General features: G+C 43.1%; 1 protein-coding gene across 12 annotated transcripts in view; it reads right to left on the reverse strand.

The window, feature by feature from the left end:
• CDKL3 (cyclin dependent kinase like 3) overlaps nt 1-14,026 on the reverse strand; it is a 73,046-nt gene that overhangs the window by 25,585 nt on the left and 33,435 nt on the right. For 8 of the 12 annotated variants that reach the window (XM_070076107.1, XM_051844230.2, XM_051844231.2 and 5 more), the window contains 7 exons: nt 12,277-12,365; nt 11,291-11,444; nt 10,854-11,182; nt 7,836-7,929; nt 4,683-4,836; nt 3,457-3,554; nt 204-259 (listed from right to left, as the gene is read on the reverse strand). In XM_070076107.1, coding sequence (XP_069932208.1) covers nt 204-259; nt 3,457-3,554; nt 4,683-4,836; nt 7,836-7,929; nt 10,854-11,182; nt 11,291-11,444; nt 12,277-12,365 — 974 coding nt within the window. Of the gene's footprint in view, nt 1-3; nt 260-3,456; nt 3,555-4,682; nt 4,837-7,830; nt 7,930-10,853; nt 11,183-11,290; nt 11,445-12,276; nt 12,366-14,026 lie in introns of those variants that run through there. The other 4 variants (XR_007918960.2, XM_070076106.1, XR_007918962.2 and 1 more) reach the window with 4 other exon arrangements.

Genomic DNA, 14,026 nt, shown 5'->3' on the forward strand with positions numbered 1-14,026 from the left:
ATAATCAGAGCAAGCAGAGAGGCAGGCAGGGAGGAGACGACTTTATAATTCCCAGTGAAAGCATACAGAGCTCTTGGAGGAAAGAAGAAAGCTGAATATCAAGCTAACAAAAAAACTGAGATGATTTTGCATTTCTACTGTTATAAAAAAAGGAAGAGTTGTCAATTTGTATTTTTAGGAGAATTCGAAAGAAAAGACACTACCAGAAAAAAAATCTGTTCCTCTTCAAATTCTTCCCCTCACAATGGCCATCTCCACCCTAAAATTAGAGACCAAGCTAGTAAGAACCAAGGATAAGAAGGCAAACATGTTCTGGTAAAATTTTTACTGTTTCAGTGTTAAATTATATGTAAACTACTAAATGATAAACATGCAAATCAGGCTAAAAGATTCACTTCAACACTTTTAAACAATCTTCACGACACAGCTGAGCACTGCTCCAGAATATTCTGTGTTAGATCCTAACCTGTGTCCCATGCTTACTGGATAAACTTAATGCTCAGAAATGGTTGGCACTCCCAGACAGTAAGACCTCACTTCATTACGTATTTAGAAACTTTTCTCTTATTATAAAGCTCTGAAACAAGGCTAAGAATAGTCAATGATCAAACATCATTGAAATAACAGGTGATCAAATAAAGTTATATGACTTAATATAAGCTGTAGTTTTATTAGGATGTAGCAATAAGGCAGTTTTTATAAATTAACGCTCAAATTAAGAATACATGAATAATTTGGCCGGCGCCAAGGCTCACTAGGCTAATCCTCCACCTTGCGGCGCCGGCACACTGGGTTCTAGTCCCGGTCGGGGTGCCGGATTATGTCCCGGTTGCCCCCCTTCCAGGCCAGCTCTCTGCTGTGGCCAGGGAGTGCAGTGAAGGATGGCCCAAGTGCTTGGGCCCTGCACCCCATGGGAGACCAGGAGAAGCACCTGGCTCCTGCCTTAGGATCAGCGCAGTGCGCTTGCCGCAGCGCGCCGGCCGCAGCATGCCAGCCTTGCGGCCATTGGAGGGTGAACCAACGGCAAAGGAAGACCTTTCTCTCTGTCTCTCTCTCTCACTGTCCACTCTGCCTGTCAAAAAATAAAAAAAAAGAAAAAAAGAATACATGAATAATTTAAAAATTATATATTTGAAATCAAACTTAGGTGAATGTACACATAGCCACACAGATCTGGGATATATCTGCAGAACTCTCTAGTCAGCATTCCTGCGCATGCAACATTAACAGAAAGGGTTTTTTAAACCATACAGTGATTCTGGGATTCCCTGAATTTTCAGCTGCCGCATTTTCTACTCTACATCTGGCAGCTTCCTCTTCCTTTCAGTTTGTGCATTTCCTGTATTCTAAAAAGTAAATAGAAACAGGACCTTAATTGAGGAAATGGTGAGTGTTTGCTAAGGAAATACAGCCAGAAATAAAAACACCTGAACTTTGTACCTGGGGCTTGTTTTATAACTTACAGTGAAACTATGTAATAAAGGTATTCCTCGTGATCATCGTCAAATAGAACTAAAGTGGCTGCATAGGGAGCCTTGTTCTCTTGCCTAAGTCACTCATTTACAGTAAAGTAAGGTAGGGTTTCTCTCTGGTTTTAAAGCCTAGTAAATGTATGTATACACTACTTCAACATATTTTTAAGACACCTGGAAGAGGTTCCTGTACAGCTGGGAAGTGCTTGGATCTGATAAGGTAATTAAAATCACCGTATCAATGGCAGAGCCAAGAACAGAACACACAAGTTGTTACTCCCTATCTTATGTTTATAAGACATGTCACATTTTCTTGGGCTCTAAAATAAACTACAGACTCAAAATTTAGGACATTTTCTGAATTCTGACATTAATTTATTTTTTTCATTAATTTATTTTTTAATGTTTGTTTATTTTTATCTACTGGAAAGGCAAAGCAAGCAACAGAGACAGAGAGAGACACAGAGCAAGTAATCTTCCATGTGCTGCTTCACTCCTCAAATGCCCACCACAGCCAGGGCTGACCAGGACCCAAGAATTCCACTTGGGTCTCCCATGTGAGTGGTACGGGCCTGAGAATTTCAGCCATCATTTGCTGCCTCCCAGGAGACCTTAACAGGAAGCTGGACTGGAAGCAGAGGAACTGGGACTCAAATGGGCACTGTGATATGGGATGCAGGCATTGCAGGCAGTGGCTCAGTGCCTGCCCCTGAAACTAATTTATTAAAAGTGTTTGGGCTACCCTTACATGCAATTTGAATCACTTGTCAAAACTGGTTTTAATGGGCAATATAAATAAACCATAACCAACAGATGACTTCTGGTGATGTCTAATAACTACCTGTTTCAAGGTCTTTTTTTTTAAGTTCATCTTTCCAGGAGTTCTACATCATATGAGAATTATCTATTTACTTATCCTAGGAGTGCCACCCTGTCTCAGGAGTCCTTTCTTTTCTGCGTTAGGGTGTAATCTCAGTTCCTGGGGACGCTCACAGGAAGCAGGTGGAGCACATGCAGCGCATTCCCATCCTCCCATCCCCAGGTTCCCAACTTACCCAGTCACTCAGTGAAGTGCACACGAGTAAGGCACCCAAGGTCAAAGTTTAAAGCCACCAGATAACTTTGTGAACTCTGTAACGTGGACTGTGGAGCTTTATCAAGTTCCAGGCATGGCCCTAAATGTCACAATTAAGTGTCTGATAACTCCCTTATCCAGATGCTTCAGAGACTGAGTGGCCTGATTTACAAAGCTTCTTTACATAGTTTTAGATCAGGTTTTATAGATTTTTAATTTACTAAGATCTCCCTAGTAAGTACACATGATTTGTCAGTAATAAAATGTAACTGATTTAATTTTTAAAAACAGAGACTATGCAGTCAGTACATCACACGCAGAGAAGACCTCACAAGCGTGGGACAGAAGCCGTCCAGGAGCAAGCTCCGACGCAGTCAGTACTTTCTGAGAGCACTAATCTGGATGCTGAACACGAGATTTCCAAATGAAATTCAAAATCTCTCCAGTGGGCCGATCGGGGACAATTCAACAAGATTACTGATGTGTCGCTGTGAAAGCAGGTACACAGCAGGGACAGACAGGGGAGTCAAGAGGAAACAAGAGAGGAAGAAGCCACACATGCGGACAAGCTTGTGGTGAGGACAGCCACGGTTCACAGCGCTTTCATTCTCCTTGGCATGGCTCACCTGCCAGATGCCTGATGACACACACGACACAGACACGACTTTTCCTGGGACACAGGGGTCACCATCACACATTCAAAGGAGAGCTTGTATTCACTACCGCAGAAAGGAGCTTACAGAAAACGGTCGTAATGGGTTATTCTTGAAAATACAGGTATGTTTACAGAGTCCAAGGACAGCAAATTTTTCATATTTTGTCAACTTTAAAACAGTAATAACTAAATTTATGCAGAGTAAAAAATTCTAAACAACATTCCTACAAAAACTATTAAAAAAAAAGTTTTACCTCTTGCTTTTCTTGCTTATGGTCCATGTGAAGTAAAGTTTGTATTTTAGATGAATCTGTTCTCTTTGAATCTTTCTTCAGCATTTTTACCTGCTTAACTTTTGCAAAAATACATAAAACAATGATAATTTGTTATTCCTATCCTGAAATTTTACTTTCCTTTTCAAGAACTTCAAAACAAGATTATGGTGTCCACTAAAGTCACTTTTTTTTTTTTTTTAACAAAGAAATCAGTCATGAGTTGTAATGGTAAATTATTCTCTCTGTAACTTTATAAAAAGTCTATCAAGTATTTAAAGAAAATACTGGGACAGACACTTGGTGCAGTGGTTAAGACGCTGCCTGGGAAGCCTGCGTCTCTTATCAGTGGAGCGCCTGGGCTCCAGCCCCAGCTTTGCTCCTCACTCCAGTTTCGTGCTAATGTGCACCCTGGAAGGCAGCAGGTGATGGCTCAGAGCCTTGGGCCTCTGCCATCCATGTGGGAGACCCAGACTGAGTTCCAGATCCCTGGACGTGGCCTGGCCCAGCCCTAGCTATTGTGGGCATTTTGGATGTGTGGATGTGGACCAGTGGATGGGAGATGTGGCTGTATTTGTCTCTCTGTCTCTCTCTGCCTTTCAAACAAATAAAACAAAGATTTTTGTAAAGAAGACATTAATTTTGAAAAATTCTAAGGGTAACTGTTCAGTGCATTAAATCATTCCTTGAGCAGTACAAGTACTGTATTCTTGCTATTATATTAACTTTTCACAAGGTGTCACTCTTCTTCAAAGAAATATTTACCTAAGGCCAAAAAAACAAGCTTGATTTTAAGATAAATCTTAGGTTTATAAATATTAACCTCCTAAATACCTGGATGCCAGAAGTACATATAACATTCCTGCTGTTCTGTGGGCAAATACTCATGGAAGAACACATAGGAAAGTGATTTACTCCAGATCATATGCTGAGCCAAATCCACCTTCCTTAATACTGTCATTCTAACACTTGAATAACATGAAGCAAACAAAAACCTCAGCCTTAAAGTGGTTTTAAACCCCCCTTTTAAAAATATTTCAAGTTTCACCCTTGTTTGAGTAAGGGGAGAAAATCTCATCCACTGAAAATATTTTTCTCAGCACTTCACTATTTTCTAGCTCCACCACACTATAGAATGTAAGTTACATTGTTTTTAAAAGTCTTGTAAATGATATCTGGATTCGTAAAACTATGAAAAATATCTGTACCTTCCATTCCTTTCATCTCCTTAGAGCGTATTGTGAAAGGCAGTTCTGGGAAATGGAATTCTTTTCTGTCAGATCTGGAAAAATTCAGCTTCCTTTTGTTTCCATTTGCCACCTGGCCACTTTGACCCTTACATACACTCTTCTCCACTTGGCTCTAAACAAACGAACAAGAGTCAGCCTGAAGAAACATGCAGAACTATTTGTAGAATAGTAAGTCTAGCCATTTGCATGATTGTATTATAGAAGAGAGGTATAACAATTTAATAACTAATAAATAAAACAGAATATTATTAAACATATAAACAGATCAAACTCCAATAGAAGCTTCACAAAATATTTTAGCATATTTAATATTCTGAGAATAAAAGCCTTCATCATGAGAGTGATAACCTTAACTTTTAATTAAAAAAAAAAAAAAAAACTTTTGTTTGAAAGGCAGAGAGAGCAAGAGGAAGAAACCGACAGAGATCTCCCACCTGTTAATTCACTCCCTAAATACCCACAAAACCAGGCCTGGTTCAGGCTGCGGCCAGGAGCCAGGAACCCAGCAAGGATACAACTACTTGAGCTATCACCAGTGTCTTCCAGGATGTGCACTAGTAAAAAGGTGGAATCAGGAACAATTTTTTTGTTTTTGAAAGGCAGAGGGCCGGCGCCGTGGCTCACTAGGCTAATCCTCCACCTTGCAGCGCCGGCACACTGGGTTCTAGTCCCGGTCGGGGCGCCGGATTCTGTCCCGGTTGCCCCTCTTCCAGGCCAGCTCTCTGCTGTGGCCAGGGAGTGCAGTGGAGGATGGCCCAGGTGCTTGGGCCCTGCACCCCATGGGAGACCAGGAAAAGCACCTGGCTCCTGCCATCGGATCAGCACGGTGCACCGGCGGCAGCGCGCCGGCCGCGGCAGCCATTGGAGGGTGAACCAATGGCAAAGGAAGACCTTTCTCTCTGTTTCTCTCTCTCACTGTCCACTCTGCCTGTTAAAAATAAAAATAAAAAAAATAAAAAAAAAAAAGGCAGAGTGACTCAGGGAGAGGGAGAAGGAGAGAGAGAGACAGAGACAGAGAAGGATCTTCTGTATGTTGGTTTACTCTCCAAACACCTGCAAAAGGGTATGGCTGGGCCATGCCAAAGCCAGGAGCTAGAAACTCCACCTTGGGCCTCCCACGAGGTGGCAGGGGCCCAAGCCCTTGGGTCATCTGCTGTTGCTTTCCCAGGTGCCAGCAGCAGGGAGCTGGAAGGGAAGCAGAGGAGCTGGGACTCAAGCCAGTGGCAGCCAGCTGTACCACAACACCAGTCCCACCCTAACTTTCTTAATCAATCACCTGCTCTTAGATAGGTTTGTATTATTTTTTTCAAAGATTTATTTTATTTATTTTTAAGACAGAGTTACAGAGAGAGATGGAGGCCAGGAGGGAGGGAGAGAAAGGAAGAAGGAGAGAAAGAGAGAAAGAGAGAGAGAGAGAGAGAGATCAATCTTCCCCCAACTGGTTCATTCCCCAATGGCTGCAACGGCTGGAGCTGAGCTGATCTGAAGCCAGGAGCCAGGAGCTTCCGGGTCTCCCATGCTGGTGTAGGGGCCCAAGCACTTGGGCTATCCTCTGCTGCTTTCCCAGGCACAATAGCAGGGAGCTGGACCATAAGTGGGGGAGCTAGAATTCAAACTGGCATCCAAATGGGATGCCAGCATTGCATGACAGGGTTTTAACCCACTGCACCACAGCGTTGGCACCGGTTTGTATTATTTTTAACTAAAAATAAAGTTTTTGAAAGACAGAGAGACATGAGATAGAGAGCAAGCCCAGCTGGGAGCTGGGGACTCAATATGGGTCTCCCAAGTGGGTGACAAGAACCCAAGTAAGTACCCAAGTATCCAAGTACCCAAGTAAGCCATCACCTGCTACCTCCCAGAGTACACATTATCAGGATGCTGGAATCTGAAGCGGAGCTGGGACTCAAACTCAGGCACTGTGATAAGGGATGTAGGTGTCCCAAACATCCTAACTGCTACATGAAATGCCCTTCCTTCAATATTTTCCTATAAATAACAGATTCGATTTGAAATAAACTATTTTCCTATGTAAAAAACAGGGGAATGAACTACACTAATTATTTTTTCTGAGGAAAGTAAGTTGTGCTTATTTGCCATCTACTTTTTATTTTTAGGATTATTTATTTATTTATTTATTTGAAAGTCAGAGTTACACAGAGAGAGAAGGAGAGGCAGAGAGGTCTTCCGTCATCTGCTGGTTCACTCCCCAATTGGCAGCAACAGCTGGATCTGCACCGATCTGAAGCCAGGAGCCAGAAGCTTCTTCCAGGTTTCCCATGCTGGTGCGGGTGCCCAAGGACTATGGGCCATCCTGTACTGCTTTCCCAGGCCATAGCAGAAAGCTGGATTGGAAGTGGAGCAAACCAGTACCCACATGGGATGCCGGCACTGCAGGCAGCGGCTTTACCTGCCATGCCACAGCACTGGTACCAGTGATCTGCTTTTAATCCATCTACTAAAATATTAAAAACATTTTTTGGAAGTGGAAACCCAAAAGTTCTTGTGTCTTTAAAAGATTTACTTATGTATTTATGTACACATGTATTTATTTATTGAAAAGTAGTATGAGAGAGAAAGACGGAGAGAGAGAGACAGAGAGATCTTCCATCCACTGGTTCATCCCCCAAATCTTGCAACAGCCAGGGCTGGGCTAGGCTGAAGCCAGGAGATCCAACTGAATCCCCTAAGAAGGAGGCAGGAACCCAAGCACTTGGCCCATCATCTCTTGCCTCCCAGGCTCATTAGCAGGAAGCTGGGTCAGAAGCAGAGGAGCCAGGACTCGAACTGGCACTGAAATCTGGGATACAGGTATTCCAAAGGCAGCTTAAGTCTCTGTGCCTACCTCCCAGTCCTCTTGTGACTTTTCAGGGTAGAAACCTTAACTTACTATACCCAAGTCACACATTAAAAAATACACAAATAAGATAAAGGATATTACCTAAAACTCTGAAAGCCATAAGGAAAAGATGGCCTATTTCCATCTCAGGAACTGAAACAAAAAGATATTCAAAGCATACTTTTTAAAGTGTTAGAGCAGCAAAGGTTGAGAAAAGGGAAGGGAGGTCACACTCAAGAGGCCACATCTGAGTGGCCAGCTTCTTGCCTTACTTGCACGGCACCTCCATCATCCTGCCTGCTGTCAGACACAGCTTGTCCAACATACTGTAAAGAAGTGCGTCTCCTTTTTGCTCTTTCAGCTAACCTGTTATTTAAAAACGAATGAGAAGTTATCAGAACTCCCCAGCAGTGCCACTGTTGTAGCTACAACAACAAGTTACAGCATGGAAATCTACTGTTTGAACACTGAGCACCGAAATGCAATGTCCAGCCTTCAAGTGCTCCAAGGAGGAAAGTGGGAACGTGGAGAGAACTACTACAAGGTTAACACCAGTGGAGACACCATGTTGTGGAGTGACTCCTGCTGGCTCCCTTCTGTATGTTCTGAAATTGCGTCTCTTAACCTCTGGGTTTCCCAGTTTATGAGCCTACTGTTCAAGACCAGTTTACCACCATGATTACTGGCATCATGGTTTTGGGGTCACCTCAATAATGGGCGATTGCGTTCTGCAGCCTGATATACCTTCTGACTGACACAGGCAAGTCCACTTGCCTACCTCTGCGACCTACAGCCCAAACCTGTCTGTCAGAATCTGCTTGGGCTAATGCAGAGTTTCCTTACCTAAATCCACAGCTGTCTCCCTAAACTGAAATGTGACCTTAACTCCTTGCTAGACAGATCCTCAGCAGGCATCACATTGCCCAGGAATAAGCAGACTCATGTTAGCAGTCTTTCAACTGTATGAGAGGCTGTATCTAAAACTGGCCCGATACACTGCTTTCCTACTAAAATACTTGAACTCGAAAAGCTACTGAACTAGAAAAAACTAATTTTTTTTTACTGTCCTTTCTCCATTGAGAGAATCTGCTTTGTAAAAAACAAAAATGAGGTCCCCCTTATTGTACCAAATGCTATGGTTTGGATACTGTTTTTTTTCCAAAGGTTCATGTGCTGGAATCTTGGTCTCTAGTGTTGACAACGTTTAGAGGTGGTAGAACCTGTAAGGGGTGAGGCCTTGTGGGAACTGATTAGGTCTTTAAGAATAACTCATGGTTTTTCTCTTGGGAGCACGTTTTCATTCTCTTTAGAAATACCCGGAGGGGCCAGCATCCCATGACTAGGTGCCGGTTCAAGTCCCGGCTGTGCTCCACTTTCGATCCAGCCCCCCGCTAATGCACCTGAGAAAGCAGTAGATGATGGATCAAGTACTTGGGCCCCTGTCACCCATGTGATAGACCTGGATGCAACTCCTGGCTCCTGGCCCAGCCCCAGCTGTTGTGACCACTGTCAGAGTGGATCAGCAGATTGAAGCTCTTTTTCTGTCCCTCTCTCTATGTCACTTTTTCAAATAAATAATTTTCTAAGGATTTATTTTATTTATTTCAAAGGCGGTGTTACAGAGAGGCAGAGGCAGAGAGAGAGAGAGAGAGAGAGAGGTCTTCTATCCACTGGTTCACTCCCCAGATGGCTGCAATGGCCGGAGCTGCACCAATCCAAAGTCAGGAGCCAGGAGCTTCCCCTGGGTCTCCCACGCGGGTGCAGGGGCCCAACAATTCGGGCCATCTCCACTGCTTTCCCAGGCCATAGCAGAGAGCTGGATCGGAAGTGGAGCAGCTGGGACTTGATTCGGAGCCTATATGGGATGCCAGCACTGTAGGCAATGGCTTTACCCATTACACCACAACACCAGCTCCAAGTAACTTTTTTTAAAAATAAAAAAAAGTACCAAGAAAGCAAGTTGTAGTTAACAACAATCTAAGGGAAGTCCCTTAGATCTGTGCTTCCTTGCTGGCACTTGTACCCCTTCTTCATGAAGTCGGTTCCATTTGCTTCTCTGCCGTATTGTGATGCAGCCAGAGGGCCCTTGCCAGGACACCAGTGCTACGCTGTTGGACCCTCCAGCTACCAGAACCATGGAGTCAGATAAATCTCTTTTCTTTTTAAAGTGCCCAGCCTCAGATTTTTGTTATAGCAACACAAAACAGACTAAGACATCAAGGCACACATAAGAACTTAGGAAATGGGGCTGGCAATATGGTGGAGCAGGTTAAGCCACAGCCTGAGATGCTGGCATCCCATATAGTTGCCGGTTCAAGTCCTGGCTACTCCACTTCCAATCCAGCTTCATGCTAATGGCCTGGGAAAGCAGTGGGGGACAACCCAAGTGTTTGGGCCCCTGTACCCCTGTGGGAGACTGGAACAGAATTATTGGCCCCTGGCTTCAGCCTTGCCCACTCCTGATTGTTACAGTCATTTAGGGAGTGGATGGAAGATCTCTCTGTCTCTCCCATTTTCTCTAACTCTTTCAAATAAGTCAATTAAAAAAAAAAAAAAAGAACTTAGGTCACATCACTTCATTTCTCTTCAAAAGGGAAGATAATTTTCTAAAGAGACTTTTTAAAAAAATAAATATGGTTTTTCCAAAAGACATTAGTGAAAAATTAAACATCTATATTACCAAGAAAAGTTAATTTCTTTTATAACATTCACAAGAAGTTCTCAGTAAATGATCTGTTACATGAATATAACTTCAACATATCTTTTTAAAATTTAGTTTACACACAGATACTATCCATGTGTTAAGTCACATTTTTGTTATTTTAAACTAAAACACCTGAGAAGCTACTCAGAAAGGGAGGTAGCTTACTTTGGTTTATAGGTTTGGAGACTCACAGTCCAAGGTCAACTATGCCTGTCAGCCGGACACCTGGTGGAGGCTGGTAGTGCCCGTGCAGAGGAAAATCAGACAGCCAGAAAGCAAAGACAGCAGCTATGCCCCCTCTCACTTCTGACTGTCAACCCTCGCAAGAGAACCACCTTCTAAGAGCACACCATATGACCTACAGGTCTTCTGCTGGGCCTGCCTCCTAGATGCCATAATTAGATCAAGTCTCCACGCTGAATCCATTACCCATTAACATTAATCCATTAACTATTAACACAGGACTGCAGGGACCAAGCCCCCATAATACAGGGACCTTTGCGGGACACCCAAACTGTTCTCAAACCATAGCAACCATTATGCAGGAACACTGCATTACTTAGGTCTCTGCTCTGTTAAAGCTCACCTTGGATTGGGGTGGGAGAGATTAGAGTTGAGATTTGCAGTCATCAAATTACCGCAGGTCGGATTGATGGGTGGCATTGTCATACAGCCTCCAGACTGCGCATCTTCTTTCATGCTGCTGGAATTAGTGCTGGAATTGACGGGGCTGGCTGGTCTGCTGCTTACAGGTCTGGTGTGCTCGGACACAGCGCGAGCATCTTCCATTCCATCCTGTCGACAATGTTCCACTTCATACTCTGTCTTTTTCAGTTCTGAGATATCTCCTTTTCTGCCTTTAACTTTAATAACTCTGACTTTGATCTCCTTGGGTTTTTTCTCTTTTTCCATTTCCTGGAACAGGTACATCCAAAATCTCATCCATCAGAACAGTTACTTTTGTCATTACAGAGCTAACTATAATATAGTTAAACAGGATGAAATAAAAATCAAAATCCTTACCTTTCCCCAAAAAGAACTACTTAGCAATGTATTGTTATATACTATTTTTCTTTCATCTTCCTTAAATTCATTTTCTTTACAATATGTTTTTGGCCTTATAAATGAGTTGACTCTTGCTTCTTGTAGTAACTTAGCTCTCAGTTCTGGTATGAATCTGTAAAACAAGCAGTATTAGCCAATGTTCTTTATTTAGACAGGCAGAAAACTATAATGCACATCAAAAGATGGCATAAGATTTACCTAATAAAATCTGATCACTGACCTCTTTCAAAATTTGATTTTGGAAATCTACTATATACAACTTCTACAAAATAGACTTACATGATATATTCCTATGAGTCAGGGGTCTAAGTAAAATTAAGGGGCCGGCACTGTGGCACAGTAAGCTAAGCTTCCTCCTGCAGTGCTGGCATTTCATATGGGCTTCAGTTCGTGTCATGGCTGCTCTTCTTCCAATCCAGCTCTCTGCTATGGCCTGGGAAAGCAGTAGAAGATGGCCCAACAGCTTGGGCCCCTGCACCCACGTAGCAGACCTGGAGGAAGCTCCTGGCTTCAGATTGGCCCAGTTCTGGCCGTTACAGCCATTTGGGGAATGAACCAGTGGATGGAACACCTTTCTCTCTGTCTATCTCTCTGTAACTCTACCTTTCAAATAAATAAAGAAAAGAAAAAAAACCAGCATTTAAATAGGAGTAAAGTTAAAAAGTACTGATTGTTTATTTAATGCTATCTCTGGTCAGGATGACACTGAGATTGTAGCGTCTGTGTAATGAATGTCAGTGATTATTACCTTTATTATGTGAGTTTTCATCTGTGACACCTCTAAGTCTACCATATCATCCACCTACTCAATACTTGACAAAATAACTCAGTACATTTTTGTTAATCAAAAACTTCTGCTATGTACATGAACCTAAGGAGAAATTATCCTGCTACTAAAATTTCTTAATACAAAATGCAAAAAGACATTGGTCCAAAATACTTACTTTTCAATAAATCCATCTCTAGTAAAATACTCATGATGCAGAAGTTCAGGAGATGATATCCGCTCAGCAGGATCAATCTGTAAACAAGCCTAGAAAAGGTAAAACAGTTTAACAAGTGAGATTTTAGCAGGGCTTTACATGACCAACAACTACACTTACTTGACAAATGAAAAATTAGTTACCAGAGCTAAAAGTTTTTGAAATGATGGTGCTGGGCCTTTTTGGAATTTCTGACCATTTATTTTCCTAAGAAATTTGCACTTGCGAAGTATTATTATAGGTTAAATGTGCTATGACTCGGCTTGGCCAAAACAGAGGTCAGGGCCGGCGCCGCGGCACACTAGGCTAATTCTCCGCCTAGCGGCGCCGGCACACCGGGTTCTAGTCCCAGTTGAGGTGCCGGATTCTGTCCCGGTTGCCCCTCTTCCAGGCCAGCTCTCTGCTGTGGCCAGGGAGTGCAGTGGAGGATGGCTCAGGTGCTTGGGCCCTGCACCCCATGGGAGACCAGGAGGAAGCACCTGGTTCCTGGCTCCTGCCATCGGATCAGCGCGGTGTGCCAGCCGCAGCACGCCGGCCGTGGCGGCCATTGGAGGGTGAACCAACGGCAAAGGAAGACCTTTCTCTCTGTCTCTCTCTCTCTCACTGTCCACTCTGCCTGTCAAAAAAAAAAAAAAAAAAAAAAAAAAAAAAAAACCACAGAGGTCAGTCCTTTTCTGCAGGGATTAGCAGAAATTAATTACCTCATTTTGATTCTTTTATCAGTCATGTGAGGTAGATACTTCATGGATAGCCATTTGCATTTTACAAATCTGGCCTAATTTGTGATTAGTCAGATTAAAATTTTTTCTTAAAGATTTATTTAATGAAAGGCAGGGAGACAGAGAGAGGGAGAGGCAAAGAAGATCCTCCATCTGCTGGTTTGCTCTCCAAATAGCCCCAACAACCAGATCTGGGCCAGACCTAAGCCAGGAGCCTGGAACTCTATCCAGGTTTCCAACACGAGTTGCAAGAACTTAGGTACTTGGGACACCATATGCTGCCTTCCCAGGTGCATTAGAAGGAAGCTGGGTCAGAAGGGTTAAAATTCTAGTCCAGGGGTCCACACTGTGGCATAGCAGATAAAGCTACCACCTGCAGTGCTGGCATCCCATATGGGTGCTATTTCCAGTTCTGGCTGCTCTACTTTCAATCCAGCTCTCTGCTATGGCCTGGGAAAACAGTAGAAGATGGCCCAAGACTTGGGGCCCCTGCAGCCATGTGGAAGACCCAGAAGAAGCTCCTGACTCTGGACTTCGGATTGGCCCAGCTCTGGTCGTTGCAGCCATCTGGGGAGTGAACCAGCAGATGGAAGACCTCTCACTCTGCCTCTGCCTCTCTGTAACTCTTTCAAATCAATAAATGAATCTTTAAAAATAAATAAATAAATAAAAATAAAATTCTATTATGGGGGCAGCACTGTGGCAGCACAAGTTAGCTGTTGCCTGTGACACCAGCATCCCACATTGGAGCACTGTTTCAAGTCCTGGTTATTCCTCGTCTAGAAAGTATCGGCAACACTTTTCATCTAGAAAGTAGTAACTTTCACACCAACATCTGTTGACAGTTTACTTAGGACCCTGGGCTAAGCACATTTCAGATATCATCTTTTTTTTTTTTTTTTTTTTTCAAGATCTATTTATTTGAAAGTCAGAATTCCAGAGAGAAAGAGAGAGAGACAGAGAGAGAAGTATCTTCCACCTGCTGGTTCACT

The sequence above is a fragment of the Oryctolagus cuniculus genome, chromosome 6 (assembly GCF_964237555.1).
Source record: "Oryctolagus cuniculus chromosome 6, mOryCun1.1, whole genome shotgun sequence".
NCBI lineage: Eukaryota > Metazoa > Chordata > Mammalia > Lagomorpha > Leporidae > Oryctolagus > Oryctolagus cuniculus.